Source organism: Idiotropiscis lumnitzeri, chromosome 6 (genome assembly GCF_059441095.1).
Source record: "Idiotropiscis lumnitzeri isolate Australia: NSW breed Sydney's pygmy pipehorse chromosome 6, RoL_Ilum_1.0, whole genome shotgun sequence".
NCBI classification, from domain to species: Eukaryota; Metazoa; Chordata; class Actinopteri; order Syngnathiformes; family Syngnathidae; genus Idiotropiscis; species Idiotropiscis lumnitzeri.
Genome location: NC_142396.1, coordinates 5,821,879 through 5,838,576, shown reverse-complemented (window position 1 = coordinate 5,838,576; position 16,698 = coordinate 5,821,879). Strand labels below are relative to the sequence as shown.

General features: G+C 41.4%; 3 protein-coding genes across 5 annotated transcripts; all 3 read right to left on the bottom strand.

Annotated features, from left to right (window-relative positions):
- Positions 1–1,141: 1,141 nt before the first annotated feature.
- cimap1b (ciliary microtubule associated protein 1B) lies at positions 1,142–5,443 on the bottom strand. Of its 3 annotated transcripts, none has more exons than XM_088299267.1 (7): positions 5,328–5,443; positions 4,066–4,180; positions 3,785–3,988; positions 3,601–3,708; positions 2,673–2,794; positions 2,299–2,439; positions 1,142–1,898 (listed from the first exon to the last, which is right to left on the bottom strand). In XM_088299267.1, exons 2-7 carry the CDS (start codon positions 4,175–4,177, stop codon positions 1,782–1,784), a joined length of 804 nt encoding a protein of 267 aa, XP_088155393.1. In that variant the 5' UTR covers positions 4,178–4,180; positions 5,328–5,443; the 3' UTR covers positions 1,142–1,781. The 3 variants fall into 3 exon arrangements, with proteins under 3 accessions (XP_088155393.1, XP_088155394.1, XP_088155395.1); XM_088299268.1 differs by lacking the exon at positions 5,328–5,443 and adding an exon at positions 4,945–5,061; XM_088299269.1 differs by lacking the exon at positions 5,328–5,443 and adding an exon at positions 4,752–4,772.
- Positions 5,444–6,611: 1,168 nt separating this feature from the next.
- Positions 6,612–11,613, bottom strand: LOC148334814 (protein tyrosine phosphatase domain-containing protein 1). Its single transcript, XM_088299266.1, has 13 exons — positions 11,464–11,613; positions 11,191–11,385; positions 11,037–11,117; positions 10,837–10,955; positions 9,960–10,097; positions 9,611–9,882; positions 9,246–9,539; positions 8,588–8,791; positions 8,401–8,517; positions 8,233–8,334; positions 8,059–8,139; positions 7,273–7,383; positions 6,612–7,189 (listed from the first exon to the last, which is right to left on the bottom strand). Exons 2-13 carry the CDS (start codon positions 11,367–11,369, stop codon positions 7,067–7,069), a joined length of 1,821 nt encoding a protein of 606 aa, XP_088155392.1. The 5' UTR covers positions 11,370–11,385; positions 11,464–11,613; the 3' UTR covers positions 6,612–7,066.
- A 650-nt stretch (positions 11,614–12,263) lies between these two features.
- On the bottom strand, positions 12,264–15,006 carry LOC148334813 (ADP-ribosylation factor 4-like). Its single transcript, XM_088297516.1, has 6 exons — positions 14,809–15,006; positions 14,193–14,273; positions 14,000–14,109; positions 13,515–13,586; positions 13,253–13,378; positions 12,264–13,168 (listed from the first exon to the last, which is right to left on the bottom strand). Exons 1-6 carry the CDS (start codon positions 14,873–14,875, stop codon positions 13,085–13,087), a joined length of 540 nt encoding a protein of 179 aa, XP_088153642.1. The 5' UTR covers positions 14,876–15,006; the 3' UTR covers positions 12,264–13,084.
- Positions 15,007–16,698: the final 1,692 nt, after the last annotated feature.

The following is a 16,698-nucleotide window of genomic DNA, read 5'->3' as shown; positions in this document are numbered from 1 at the left end:
CCCACTCTGCTCGAAAAACGGTAAACTTCCTCTGCGAACCAAAGAATGATCTGTACAGCACTCATTGAAATGTCTGCTATCCAGTTAGGCCTTGGAGAATCTTCACTTTGAAGATTCAACATCTACCAGGCCATAAGGGAGACAAATTGAATCAGTCCACACTACTTTCATAATAAAGTGGAGAGCCAATGCAATATCTAAATGATTCTATATCATGACCGTCACCGGAAACAAATAATTAAAAAATATCTTGTGGTTAAGATAACACAAAAATTGGCATTTTGTAGATGTAAATACTGTACTGCTTTCGTTCCAGCAATGCACTAAACTTGCACTGCTTCCTTTGTCCTCTTGAGGCCGCTGTTGGGTCGTAGATGGGCGACCATTTCCTTCAGCAATGACGTCGTAGTGATTTCTCATAAAATGAACAGAAAAAAAATACATATAACTAAAATAGACGAGCATGGTTCAACAGAACACCCGTTGAGAGTGAACGCGGACGATTGTTCGTATATGTGTGCCCTGCGATTGGCTGGCAACCTGTCCAGGGTGTACCCCGCCTACTGCCCGAAGACAGCTGAGATAGGTTCCAGCACTCCCCGCGACCCTTATCACATGTGAGAAGCGGTACAGATAATGGATGGATGGATTGATGGATGGATAATTTCCAGATAACACAAAAAATGACATACACTACTTAGTTGTTATACATGTCCTCTTAGAGCCGCTGTCTAATAAAACATGCGCTGCATGGGTTCATTTTAATACCAACAATTTAATTACATGATTGTTTCACGATTATTACGGTTAGTATTTTTTGCTGTAAATTATTATCAAATCAGGCAAATACGATAAAATGACTACAAATTAATGCACTAAAAAAGGAAAGTAGTACGGGGTGCTGTGCCTCTCAGAATATCCTAAAATGACGTCAGCTCCGTGGACACATTTGGAATAATGTCGTTTTTTTTCCATGTCATTTATTTTCCATCCTCCAAATGATTCACTAAAAGATTTTCAATGTCTTTATGTGGTATATACAAAATAGTTTACATTTTTATTTGTACAATCCAATATACAAAAGGGACATAATTTAGGTTAAATCCACTGACATATAAAATTAAATACAATGATTCAGAGCCTAGCCATGTTTAGAATTTAAGTGACTTTGTAATAGTGGAGTGGATGTATTTGAACATGAAATGACAAGACGAAAGACTTTTTTCCGTTTTCACTCATATTCTGATTAGGCTATTCTGCATTATGATGTGCAAAATTGGAAGAAACCTTGCAAAGTGCTTTTTCAACATCGCTTCTGCCAGTACTGTGAGTAATAAAAAAATGGAAAATTATTGCACAACTTTCCTGTGTAATTTCCAGAATAGATCAATAAAAATAACTTTAGCCAGTGAATAAAATTTGACCTTATCGTAACTGCAATTTACTACAAACGAAAATAAAATTAATTACTTTCATTATTTTTTTTTTTATTAAAAAAAATATTGTGGAACACAACATAGTTAATTTTACCGGACACCAATGTGGTCACAAGTGCCACCTGCAGGGTGCAACTAAGGGACATTAAGTAAGCCTTAATTGAGGAGCCGCAGTAGGATGTGATGGAAAGGAAATACATTTCCTGACTGTCTGCAATTATGAACCGCATTCAAACATGAGACAAAGTTTTGCAAACGCTGAACTGTGAGATCTCATCAACAAATCTCATCTGCTGACTTTGACCGCTTTGCTTCATCTGATGCCACTGTGTTGAAGGTTCCAGCTCAAAGAAACGAGAATGACTGTTGGTATTTATCCGCATCCATGATGGGGCATATGGTGTATTGCGAGTGACGCAGTCCAAAGGTGAAGGCTGGCGCTTTGGAATGTGTGGTGGAGACCTGGAGAAAAAAAAAATCAGAACACTTAGCTTTCTCCCCCCAAAATTGACTTTTTGATTGCTTGTTTACTAATAATCTGTGGGGTGCCTTCCTACATCACAGCAAGAGTGGTCGTAAAAGTTGTCAAGTTTTTTCGAGACCCACGGAATATTGTGTTCTGTGTCAAGAGTAAACACTCTTCTTTCTTCTTTAATTAGTCAAACACTGTCTGGTTTAATCAAAAACACTAGTTTCTGACCAAAAACAAGAAATTTTACTTTTAGGGAAACATATCAAGAAGAACAGTGTCTTTACAACAAATAGTTTTTGCTTTTGGTTTTTCAATGTAAAAAAAAAAATGCATCATGCGTCTTTAGCCGTCAATGGTTGTGAATGAGTTAAGAAGCAAAACCTCCCCCACCTTCTCGGGACAGTAGACTCCAGGTGCTGGCGTCCTCGTAGCGCTTTGAGGCATGAACTTCCGCCCTGGCATGCTGTACTGAGGGGATTTGTTTAGGTAAATTTGGGGATCCACAGCTTGATAGGCTGCAGGGCCTGGAGACTGAAAGTGAAAGTTCAAGTCATGTGACAAAGTAAAAGGTATTTGCAATGTTTGAGAATATGGCTACGTGGAGCCTCAAAACATTGAGTCCCGATCAGAACAACAAGGATTGCAGTTTTCCCATTGCATTAAGTTGGTAAGGCAGCAGGTGTGCGGGTGTGAGTCTGAGTGAATTGTTTGTGATCAGTCGTGCCGCTTTGGTGTGCCTTCAGAATTTTAGACCACATTCCTACCTTTGTGGAGTCTTCCATGAAGTTGCCATTTTTACTGCGACCGTAGAGCGAGTGTGCGGGTGCTGCTCGAATATTGACAGTTTTAGGTCCCAACACTGGAGGTAGACTGTTGGACGCTGGACCTGTGGGGGGAAAAAAAACGTTAAAAGGGTGCAGACGTACCAATAATCGGGCCCCTTCAATCAAAGTCAATAAAAGGCCTGATATCCCTGAAAGATTATCCAAAGCGATTATTCCGTGAGGAGTGTGTTTTTTTTTTTCCCTCCGTGCTCTGCTCAGAAAGTGGTCAAAGTCGATAATCATGAATGTTAAACCTGCTAAATATTAATGATGATTCCAAACTCTTTCCCAGCTGAAATAAATGAAAATACAATTAATCTGTTTCACCTTCCCAAAAAACAAAAAAAAAATCATAGTGTTTATTTAATAAAGAATGGCACGCTATAAGAATAAATACTTGCATGCTGTTGAGTCTTGTAACATTGTCCGTCTGCGTGTATTGCTGCACCTTTGTGTTCCAATATCCGTGGCTTAAAGCATTGTAACACCACCACATAGGCTATCCTTTAGCCAGCCTGTGGCATTTTGCTGAACGGAACTAAGGCAAAACTATTTTGTCATTTAAATATGTGAAATTGAAAACTACTAGATCTTTGTATTTCCGGCAGTTGCACCATGCTGCCACTCACGTGTCAGTCTCAGTACTACAACAGACATCTAGTTTGGGGGAAGAGCCAAGCAGATGTCTGTAGAAATGCCATTATTTGTGTCGTCTGCTGTATTTACACCACACACTATTAGAGCGGGAACAGAACACATCCTGGTTTTAAAAATCAGATCAGATGGTAATGCATGTACCCTGCTGACTGTAAACGTTATTTTGTTCAACTCCAAAAAAAAACCTTCAGAAATGTTAAGAAGAAGTTACCAGGGGTAGTCTGGTTGCTCTGCATGACTTGTTTCCACCTTCCGGATAGCGTATAAGAAGGAGAAGAGTGATAAGTGACCTTGTCTGAACTTTCAAGGTGATAATGGTCTAAAAACAGCAAAAGAAAATGTCATCATTCCCAAGGTTGTTTAGATATGCTGCTAAAAAAAAAACTTATGCTCACTGGGTGCAGGGACTTGGGCGCGTGCTGGATCCTTGGGGCGACTGCCGAACGAAAATGCTGGCGTTCCATCACGGCCATTTTTGGTGATGTTTGAGGGGATGAGGTGTTTAGGTCCAGGTGAGGTTTCTTGCGTACTTATGTCATACTGGGCACGAAAGCTGTAACTAGGAGCTTTGCATTTTGTCGGATCATGTAATGTAGAACCTGGATGAAGAGAGGGGGGGAGCAGAATTCTTATTATCTTATGATACCACAAATATTATAAAAAAAAATGAGTTGACCTGTCAGTGAAGGCAAGGCATATTTTGGCCCTGGGCTACTATAGAGGGCAGCAATGGGCCCTCGCGGTCTGTGGGGCCTCCATGATCCAACCCAAGGCTCTTCATGAGGCATTATCTGTAATAAATACTCACATTGTGTTTTCCACTCAATGGGATGTGTGAAAACAACCAGAAAAAGTGAGGTCCACTTTTTCTAATTAGTAATTGAGTAATTTGAAAGTTTGGTAGCAAGCATCATAGCACATGTCATGTTTGTTTTGCTTTTGCAGGCCACATCAATAGGAATAGAGAATTGCCCCTGGATTTCATAATTCTACTCGCAATTTAAATTTGAAATCGGTAGTCATGAAGTAGTGACACCCAATTATAAATACTGCTATTGAAACTATGTCAAGGGATTTGGAAACTTTTTTTTTTCGTTTATTTTACAATACCCAAAAAGTCAATGGTTGTTCGCCCCAAATGCAAAGAACAGCTCTATTTAACGAAAAAAGATGAAGTACGCACTGTGGTGGCCCACAAAAATGTTTGACATGATTATCATGTACGTTTTAGGAACGTGAGAGGAAGTTGGAGTGCCCGCAGAGCGGCAGAAAACTTCCCGCAAGCATGGGGAGAACAAGCAAACGCCATACGGGAATATTTTATCAAAGAAAATCTCAGAACTATGAGGCGCAGATGCTCACCTCAAGATCACCGTGCTCACTGGCAGTATGTCAATCACCTGTAAGTATTATACTAAAGCAACTCCTAGTTGCGCCTGTTACTCAATAACAAAAATGTCTCCCAGGAGGAAATGTTTATTTTTAGGTTCATTATTGATTCGGTTATTTCTAAAAGTGTGGGTGTTTATTAAAAATGTTGGTTGAAATAGTTTACCTTTTGCAAATTCTAATCCTCTCCTCTAGTCTTCATGTGATGCGGAAATCATCGCGTTCATTGAACTACAACACAAATTGTTTCGAGCCGGCCCACTTCACTATGACAATGTTGCCAGGGAGATGGCTGGACATGCTGACCGTGTTGTGTTCAAAACTCACGTGAAAGTTAAGGAAGTTGTAAGATTCAGCATGTTGGGAGAGCGTTTGCAACGTTCGATTGTTGCAAATCCGAGTTTAGTGAACGCATCACACAATTACGACAGTTCACTCGAGTTGAGCGTGCAGCTATTCATGGCATTATTCATGTTTCTATTATCGTGCTGTTTTGATAAGTTATTAGTTGTTGTTTATTGAAAAATATTTTTTTACCACACGACTGACCTGTCAGACGACCGTTGATTTTCTTGCCAAAGTTTCTCGCCTTGGACAAAAAGTGCTATCCAGCATTTTAGCATTCTGACGCCGCCCCTGCGTCCCGACTGGGAGATGACATAATTACAGCCTGAATGTGATGACGTGTCACCGGGCGGCCCATTTGTACTCGAGTGGCGTGTTCGAGAAACACAGCACACAAGTCCTTCTACACAAAACGGTTTTGTCGGTTTAACAGTGCGCGCGCTCGTTCGACGCTGATCACAATCCGTCGGTGACGTCACGGGTTTAAATCGCTCAAACGACTCTTTTAGAAGTCTCACTTCGCACCTCATCTACCCCGGCTCCGGCCTTCTTGTATGGAGTTTGCAAGTTCTCCCCGTGCCTGCGATGGTTTTCTCCGGGTACTCCGGTTTCCTCACACATTTCATACTCATACATGGTAGGTTAATTGAACACTCTAAATTGTCCTTAGGTGTGATTGAGTGTACATGGTTGTTCGTCTACGTGTGCCCTGCGATTGGCTGGCGACCAGTTCAGGTGTACCCCCGCTATGTGACCCATGACAGCTGGGATAGCCTCCAGCACCCCGGTGACCCTTATGAGGAGGAGCCGCTTGGATAATGGATGTATGGATGGACCTCTAGGTGAGGAGGATAAATCAAGTGGACGTTGTAAATAGTTGACCAGAGAAGATCACCATCATTTGGTTTTTGGACCGCATTTTCTCTCAGGTACATTATGCATAAATTGTTTGGCTGTGTAGTCTTGGGGTGCCGTAATTTTGTGCTCGCTAACATCAGTTCAACAGGACGCCATCCAATTTCACAGTCAAAATTAATTAGAGCAACAGAAAAGTCTATTATTTAGCCAGTTCCTCAAGATCATATTAACTATGTTTGATTTTGTTTTTTAGGACTTCTATTTCTAAATTAACTTACCTGTTGAAAGGTAAACTACTGCGGGTTTTTGGATCCCCTTGGAAGCAACTAAGCACACATATTAGCATCTTGTACGGCTTGTAACTTCACACATCTACATTCAGTTTAGGTTGAGTAGAAGGCTAAAATTAATTTACAACTAATTATCCTGTTTTCTCAAATGTTTTGCCTTGGTCAAATGTGCAAATGAGCAAAGAATTCTAGCCACACGGCTGTACATGTGTACCTGTGATGTCATGGTGACAATTTACAGTATATATAATCTCGTTATAGTTGTCAACGAGAAGGTAATATGTGAATGATTCATAACACAGACATGGTTTCATGTAAATTGCGAAAAGTCTTCTTTCATAGCTAAAAAAATGTGACATTGATTCATCATGCATAGAAATTCAACCATCAAAACAGAGTTCATACATTTCTGATTGACATGGGTTGTCTAAGCTTTTGCTGCTACATTGCTATTTTGCAAGAATCAATTTTAAAAACAAAATAATTTAACGGAGTCCTTGGCTTACAGCAGAGCTTCGTCCCGCCAGTGGCGTCTAAATCACAATTTGTACATAAATTGGAACATGTCAAAATAACTAATCTATGCTAACGCAGTAGTTAAATCATAGTTAAGGTAAATATTTGTATGAAAAACATTTCCAGGCCACAGATAAATTCTAATCAGCTGAAGGTCGGCAAGTATTTCAATAATTGAACATTCACTTTTGTGATCACTATCAAGCACACTAGTTCATTGCCCCATTCAAATAAATTACAAAAAAACATGTCGGAATGATTGAAACCAACTGCTTGAATTCAAAGTGTAGCGTCCCAGCTGCAGGCCCTCCGGATATAACTATTGTTGTGAAAGGTTTCCCGCAAGTGGGCCCTCATGAGATTTATTAAACTTGCAAGGCTCCCCATGTCCTCTTGAGGCCGCTGTTGAGTCAAAAAGGCAAACATTTATGTTGTGCTGTACCCACTCAGGAAGAACAACACGTGCACGCTGTTTATTCGCTTACCTTTGTCAGCGCTCGTATCAGTCGCTGCAGCACGGCATCTTCTCTGTGTGGACACAGGCTGGTCACTGAGTTGACACATCTTAACAGACAATAGATGGTGTGCCTCTGTGCCTGAAAGGACATTACAAATGCTAGCAATTCTTTGCACCAGAAATTGATGGATTTAAAAATCCAATTGGATCAGACAGATAATTTCCTGGTGTTATCTTCATTGCAGAACCGAATTTGATGTGTGTGTTTTATTTTTCATCTGTGTGACATTACGAACTACCTGAAGTTACACTGATTCCTAATATTAGGACATCAAGATATTAGTCTCAGCTAGCTGGAACAGGTGGACTGAACCATTTTATGTAAATGGAGAGGGGGAGACATTAGGAAATTTTCCTAAACAAATACACTTACTGTTGCACCACTGCATTGTAAATTAAATATATGGCTAATTGTACTTTCATTACTGAGTGTCTTATTATTTTGTCAGGATTATAATTTCATTTGGAGCCCTTCTGGGCCCCTAGAATATTCATTATCCCCCTTTTTTGGCGTATCCCCCTTAAATGCTGCGAGAAGCAACGGGTTGAAATGATCGAATCCTTAGTATACCACATTAATTTCTGTTTTGTGTGAAGAATTGCAATAGTTCAGAACTGGACTCTTTTAAGATACAGCTTTTCAAGAGACAAACGAATGAGTTGTTGAGTAGCTAGTTGGCCCATATCTGTGATTAAGACACTTGGCTTAGCATGAACACAAATACAGGATAATCAAGATATTTGGGTACCTTACCTTCTTGAGCACACTAAGAGGCTTCTTGTTGCATCCAACACAACTTAACCTGACTATATCCTCGGCACCAAGAACAGGTTCCTGTGTAAAGATGGATCAAATATGTTGGAGTTTTGGATTGAAAGAATTCCAACTATTGACCGGATTGTGTTTTGATGAAGACCAACCACTGACTTTGAGCTTCTCAAGCCAGGTCCACAGCAGACATGCGAGAACCTGAGCATTCGTCTCTGTCACCAAAAGAGCCCAGCCACATTCACTGCTGTTCAGTTCCTCCTGTTAGGAGTTTGAGTGTCTGACTTTGGACTATTGTATGAAAATGTGCCTATGTGGGATTTGCACCTGTAGAAGAGACGATCGCTGCAGAATAGTTTCTTCCGCCGGACCTTGGTCCATCATTGCCTTAGCAATGGCGCGAGCCACTGAGGTTGGGCGGACATGATGTGGGCTCCTGCACAACTACTGAGGAATATTCCTGAGTCAGAGCATTCATCACATATTTTGTAATAAAATAGTCAGTCCCTTTCACCTCGATGTTGGAGCGGTACTCGGATCGAGCCTTTTTGACCGTACACTTTGACTTCCTAGCAGAGTTGTTGCTTGGCTGCATATCGTGTGCACGGGAGCGGTTTTTGGTGATCAGGTAGGGTGAAAGTGGGGTAGTCTTGGAGCTCAGCGGTTTCAGCTCAGGCTCTACCATATCCCATCCATGCCAGGGACTCAAGTCCAGATCCTGTTGGACAAGACACAATGGAATGACAACAGTTGGCTTCTTATTCAGATTTACGATTCATTCTTCCCATGAGAAATTGATTGCGGAAATAATGTATGCATTGTGAGCGCTTTGAGTGTCTGGTTGTCCTGTGAGGTTCGTCGGAACTCGACTTGGTTTCTGACGATTACTCTGCTGGATGGAAATGCAGCGCAAAAAGCACTTAGTTCGTACTATTTCGAAAGTTCCGGACTGCTCAGTCGATCTGACGGAATGCCCACCTCTGATTACCGGTAGTTCCGTTTGCTGAACTATTTCTACTTTCTGAACATTGTCCTATTTGTCAGCTGTGGTGAATAAAATTAAAAAAAAAAAAAGCCAAAACAAAGCCACTTGATTTTAACTTTGAACATCTCTCTTGACAAGATGGTGATTTGAACTCTGGATTTCGAATATGTGAAATTCAGCCTCATACCGCCATCTTGCAGAGGTCAGAGTCACTGTAGCTGCGCTTGTCCAAAAGCAAGTCCCTCTTCCTCTCCATGAATACCAACTGCTCATCCCAGGAAGACACAGAGCCCGAGTTGACCCGTTCAATGTTGTGTTGTTCCCTTAACAAGGGCAGGAACTGTTTGGACTCCAGGGTCTCTCTCACTACTCTGGTCAGGATCCTCAGTGCTGACCTCTTCTCCAATTCAGCGTTTATTTCCGGAGCTGCGGGTACTCCCATTGACAAGCAGGAGAGATGCAGACACAAGAGGTACACCACCTTATGAGATGACAAGTGAGGGATCAGCGACGCTGTACAGATAGCGACGCAGGTGACGAACAAGCCCGGACCTTGGGTATGTATCTGAGCGTGCGAGCCTCTTGGCCGTGCAGCAGGAGCGCCTGGCGGTTGAGGTAGTGCTGCAGGGTCACGGGGGATCCGTGTCGCAGGCTGAGGTCTGGGTACTGAACCAGCTGCGTGCCGAGCAGCCGAGCGAAGTCGAACACCTGGCTGATCTGCGCTCGAGTTTGGATGGAGCGCGGTCTCTTGATGCGCACGTAAAGGACGGCCTCACTGGGACTGATGCGCAAAGTGTAGATTAAGTAGCAGGCTATCAGGACACCTGTGGAGCAGTCACGATAAAAAGTTGTGTATTATGTGATGTCGCGGTAGCCGGGATACGACTGATGGAACCCAAACCTGTTCGGCCGAGGCCCGCGTGGCAGTGCACAGCAACCCTGCCTTCCCCCACTGCGAAGGCCAGCACCTTTACCCCATCTATTATGTTGACCAGGGAAGACACGTAGAAGTCTGGCATCCCAAAGTTGTAAAAGTAAACTGCAAAATGAACACATGCACGTAAAATTGCGGTCGGGGGCTGACAATTATTACAAATAAGCCCGCAGGGTCGAAGGCGGAAGGGTCGCTAGGTCGCAGCCAGAGGGCGGGGGCCTGACCGGCAAAAAGGGTCAAGTGCCCAGCTCTGCTAAACAGCAGTGGTCTTAAACTCAATTTGCTTGGGGGGGATCTCCTCGAGATACTAAGGGTGTGTCAAGTATCACAAAAAGTACAAGTAATCTAATCTTCGCAATCTTTATCATAAAAGTTCAGAACATTAGCGGTTCGTTAGAATGTGAACAAGATTGGTCATGTGGTCCTCTCTTATCTCCATGGTAATTTGCATAGTACTCCTCAGCATGCCTAGTTGAGTAATGGCGTCTGATTTCTTGAGCACTGCAACCTCTTTTTTTTTTTTGCACATTGAAGAAAAAAAAAAAGTTTCCTGTTTTCCTAGAAATTGGCTGTTCTCATCGCCAACCTCTCTTCGCCACTGGTTTTTAAAAAGATATGACTTTGTAACAGGATATCATTTCCTTTCACTTGGTGTCCCCTAAGAATTACATTATGCTAAAAGCAGTCATGAGCCTGAGCTACCTTAGTAGCCAAGAAGTGATTAAAAAAAAAAAAAAACATCCACACGTGCACACACACACACAAATAGTAAACTTTGTCAAGTAGCAGGCTGCGAATCACCCCCGAGCCGCGAGTTTGAGACCCCCGCTATAAAATATCTCACTGTCATTCTCCATGAACGTCTGCGGCGAGTACGTGAAGCCGCTTTTAGGGTCCAGGTGGGGCCCACAGTGAGCGTGCTCGCCTGGCATTTGCATGTTTATGATGGATCTGATGTTTAATCTAGGGAAGAAGTCACACATGAAAACAGAATGCCACCGCCCACATCTGTCGTGCACGTCAGACATAAACTCAAGACAATACCGCTTGAATTGCTCAATGATGTTATACTTGTCAATCAAGCTTTGGGATGGTCGTGCCATGGCGATGATGTCATCAGTCACCCTGGGATTTCAGTTCACAGTAAATAACCAAATGGCTCACGTTTCTGATGAAGAAGACAATCATATCATCCTACCATGATGAGAAAATGCCTCTGATGACCTGCTGATTTGTTTTCCAACACTCCGGTCCTTCATAACGGCAGTCCACTCCCCCACAGGCCAGCAGACACAGCAACTTGGGCGGGATGGCTTTAACTAGGGTCTCCCGGGCTTGGGAGTAAGCGGGTCGCGGAACTGGAACATGGGTCTGCATTCTACACCAGGGAGATCTAACACCCGCCCACCCAACATCAGACTGCGACACAAATGTTTTAGGGTCCCATTAAGCAGGTTCACCCGACACTTACCTTTAGAAATATGTTCGACGGAGGCACAATAATTCCCATTTAACGGATTTAGTCCGAACCCAGCGTGCGAAAATGTGCAAAAGTAAACGTAAAGCAGGATACATGTGTTTTATGATGACCCGCTCGGCGGCTTACTAACAGACACACAGAGGTGACGCAACGTTGCTAAACCAGATTAGCTGTCATAAATGCATTACACGAATTAAATACTGCTTATGTCCACATGCAAACACCGTGTATCCATGTTCTAATTGGCCAAAAAAAGCTGCATGTATTCTTTTGTTTATTGTGCTTTAGTGGCTTTCAAAATATTAGTCCACCCTGAACTTCGAGCACATTTCAAGTTTCAAACCAACATGTAAACTTGGGATTTTTTTTTTCCTTTTAAGAATCAACACCAAGTGGGACTCAATTGCGAAATGAAATGACAATAGTTTCCACTTTTTTTAACATAAAATTTACAATAGGTTATGGTTAGGGGCACATCCTACGCTTTAGTTTTTAAAAGAAAAAAAAGATATATTTTATATACTCCACTTGATATGCTTATCCTCGCAAGGCACTGGAACATGACTGGCACGCAGAATGATTGTTGTGGTTCTACTTTGTGAATGACAAGTGGTTCTAATATTTTGATAACAGTATTTAAAAAAAACGCAGTGAGATGCATTGGTTATACAAAAACAACCTAACCCATTCATCATACTGTCCATCAAAAATTAGCATTGTGTTTTGGGTTTTATCAAAGTGTGAAGATAAATTATTTTCTTGGAAAATAATTTAACAAGATAAATAAAATATACATTTTTAAAAATCTTTATTGTGAACCTATGTGTACAAGACTTTAAAGTAACATTTGAAGGTCTCCAAGCTGATGCTGGAGTGCACACGCCGCCAATTTGTCCCCCACCCACCCCCCGAGATGGCACAAACAGTATACATGCGTATAGTACGGTACTAAATATTAAGTATTTGCTAGCAAACATTTCAAGCAAAACAAAAACTCCTGTATGTCCTGGAAACAATTTTAGTAACAAAAACATAATGACTCCTTTGCTGTTCAACAATTGTTAGATCTGACAATTCGGTTAGTCTTGACAAATGCTATTGCAAACTTTTGATTGTTTTGCCTAGCTGCACACACAGAAAAACAGTACAAATAAAAGTATTTTGTCTAATTAAAGTCACAAGAGCATCTTAGGAGAGTAAGAGCACGAAGCAAGAAATTATAAGAGAGTCTGACAGGCACAATGTTTCTTTTTTGGATCCATTCAGCGGGAGGCAATGCAGTGGTAGAACACTTCAAAGACAAATCACTGCAATCCTGGTCCATATCTCTTCACAAAACCCAACTTAACACTACCAGAAAGGAATTACTCAAGTGGTCAATCTGCATCGGTTTCATAAAACTCTCATAGATGGTTGTTCATACAATGGAATGGAAGTAGTATATAACAACCCCGCCCCAACCCACACTTTATCTGTCGAAAAACGACAAAAAATAAAACCAAAACAAAAAACAAAACATACTGGCCACCAGCCATGTGTTCCGCAGCTGCAGGACCAAACGTTGAATGTCCGTGTGAAAGTTCTCGCTTTCATCTGCCCGGTTGATCCGCGTCTACTTGGACAGCTCTGCGGAAAGCCAGTCGAGTCCTTCGTACAAGCCGGTGCCCTGGGTGGCGCAGGTCGCCTGAATGTGCCACTGTAAACAACAAGCGAGGCAATGACAAGAGGGCAACCTGTCGCGCTTTTCTTACAAGAATGTTGGCGTTCCTAGGTGACTTACCTCTTTGTTTCGCAGCCTGTTGAGACCCAGACCTTCTGTGAGCTCGCTAATTTTCAGGGCATCGGGGAGGTCTTGTTTGTTGGCAAACACCAGCAGTGCAGCATCTTTCAACTCCTGCTCGCCCAACTGGAAGCACATACACCAAAGACTTGTGTCCAAATATTGTCAATGTATTTTTTTCCCACCCTCAAATAAAGAAAGACAATCCGCACGTATATATTATTACCATTCAGGTATGTTTTTAAGCACCAATAACACCCACCATCTTAAAGAGCTCATCTGCAGCCTCAGTCACTCTTTCTCTGTCATTGCTGTCCACGACGAAGATGAGGCCCTACAAGACAAAAGCAGAATTGATAACCACTTTGTAAAAAACTCTGCAGCAACACAATGACCAATCCAGCTAGGGTAAATTCCAGCTCACCCATCAACCTTGAGGATAAGCGCTATCGAAATTGGATGGAAATTCAAAATGTCTGTAACATTTAGTGTTGCTATCCTCAACAGAAAATTAGGACAAACTATCTTTGTCAACGAGACTTTAATCAAATGAAGATGAGATGCAATGAAAATGCTGGTCATGTGATAACTAAATCCATAATGCCATATTGTTGACGAATAGAAACAAGAATAAATGTGACTTACAAGCCAATGGATGGATGAAACAATTATTTTACAATTTTATTTAAACACATGGTGTATTTATTTATTTGATTTTGGTACTTTCAATACTCCAAACCCTCATACCTGTGTGTTCTGGAAGTAATGTCGCCATAGGGGTCTGATCTTGTCCTGGCCGCCCACATCCCACACGGTGAAACTAATGTTCCTGTATTCCACCGTCTCAACATTAAAACCTGACCGAGGAGAGAAAATAACCACGGACCTTAGCACGAAATGACCAACAGTTATAAAAACCTATTAAAAGAGGTCTGTTTACCTATAGTTGGGATGGTAGTTACGATTTCGCCAAGTTTCAGTTTATACAGGATGGTAGTTTTTCCAGCAGCATCCAGACCAACTATAAGGGAAAACGTTATGAAATGACAAGTTACGACAGGTGGATGACGACAACATGTCAGTTGTTACATAATAGAACAAGCCCAGTTAGCAGAACGTGCCGGTTAGCTTAAATGAAGCGATCTGGAAGGAAGTGAACGACGAATGACTGGGGGAAAAGTGAAAACAGCTTAAGTTGGACAGATAATATATGTATATATATATATATATATGTATATATATTTATTTTTTTAAGTTGGCGACAACCTGAATAATACGATGATTTATCAAGATTGCGTCAAATTATTCTACTTCCTCGAGACAGCCGCAAAGACTGCCTTTGAAAACAACCCTGTCAATTTACAAACCCCTAAAAACAACTATACTGTCATTTCTACACTTTGCTATAGTACAGCAAACTCACAGTCTATATTTTTATTTCGGCCACCTGTCACCTATACGTGTCCGTAACCATTTGTAAACTGCTAGTCGAACTCCTCTGAAAACCAGTTTAGCGAGCGGCTAAACTCAACGAAACACTTTTTCTTAAAACTCACCCATTAAAATTCTCATTGGTCTTTTTCCAAAAAGTCGACCAAAGATTGAAGAGATGGTCAGCCCCATGACTGCTGGGTGATATTTGATTCCTTGATGAATGCCTTTCAAAGGTGACAAAAGTGTCGGAATTGTTCGGATGGATACTAAGCAAGACTCCGGAACAACTGCCACGTCCGGACCAACGTGGAACCCGTGACGTCATCGTCTTCTTCTAAACGTTTTTTGTGACTGGCAAACTAGCTTAATAGTGCATTACCGCCACCAGCCGGACTGGAGTTTACAATACACTACAATACAAAACAAAACACCTTTATTTTTGTTGCGCATTTCACAACAACTGGAGCTGTAACAATGAGCGAACGTGCAGGATATAGAATATGACTTTACTCTGCTCTGCACCAAAAAATAAGTGCGTCTCCGCTGCCACTGCCACTGTACATGAGCCCCTCCTCATCTTATTACTGACGTTATGTGAAGCGCTGTTTCATTCTATTTGAGGGACGTTGGACTAGTGTACAGATTGTGAAGGTGGGGAAATGAGTGATACACACTCCTTTACAGTAGATGGCGGTATGCACTTGAAAATTGCTTGCAATCCGCCAATAATCGAAAGAAGAATAAGAAAAAGAAGAAGAAGAAGAGGAGCAGATAGACGAAGACGTCCTGTTACAGCATCCGTAGCGAGACGTGTACTTTTATTTTTATTTTTTTAACTTTTAGTCACACAAAGTAATATACTCTCGACGTGAGATTAAAGTGTTTGCGTGAAATAAATCCATAGAAAGTACAGTGAAGAACAAAAACACATTTTTTACAGAAAGAACGTCAAGGCAATTTCAATGCCAATACTTTTACAATCAGTGTTCATATGGATTACAGTTCAAAACAAGTAATTTGACACATATTCATACAGCTTTGAAAAGTCCATAGTATTTTAGGCCGACCCTCGTGGGCCCAGTCCGCCTCTTGTCAGCGACAGCCAGTCAAGCGTTGAGAACATAATTTCTATGTGACACGCAGCCTACTAAATAAGAAAAACAAAAACAAACTACATTAATAGAGTAGACAAAGTTACCCAAGACAGTTTGTTGGAATGCAAAATGACAGCTGCACTCAAGTTGTCCTCCCAGAATTGTGAAATAGGACACCAAGGTGTGGAGCAAATACTTCACCTTGCGAGGCGTCGTTATTTTATTGGCCAGGTATGCAAAAAGTTTTTAAGTTTATCATAACCCCAGTTTGCAAATGCAACATCCAGAAGAAACCTCATTCGCAAAGCAGAGCCCCGATGTGTCACATACATGAATCAGCTCCTTTTTAAATGGTCTTGAAAAAAGCAGGGGAGGATATGATTAATCTTTGGTGATAATTGGCAAAGGGCGTATCCAATCAAATTTGGTTTTCCTTCTAAAATACATCATGATCAAGGCAAAACGTTTGCAAACTATTTACTTAGACTACAAAAAATACACTGGTACAGCAAACTCAAAGCCAGTGCCCTATCATCCGCAAAGGAATCTAGATGAAAGAATTAATTGCACCTTTGTTGGCAATGCTGCAAATCTTGGATCAAGAGATGTCAAATTGGAGTGACTATGTAAACAAAGTTGTACATGCATGTAATTGCACAACTAGTAAAGCCACCGGGTTGTCTTTGTCATCTTAATGTCAACTTTGAATCAAAGGTGGCATCATTTACCGAATGGCACTTAATGACATCTGTCATAAGAATTCATTCATGTTCATATCATGATTATGAGCATCTTATGATAGTCTAATGAACCCACATTTAAATTAAGTGTGACAAAAAAAAAGTCAGTGATGGCTGTGGGAGATCCAAGTAGTTTTACAATATTGGCTAGTCCTGGTATTAAAGTAAGAAACGGTTC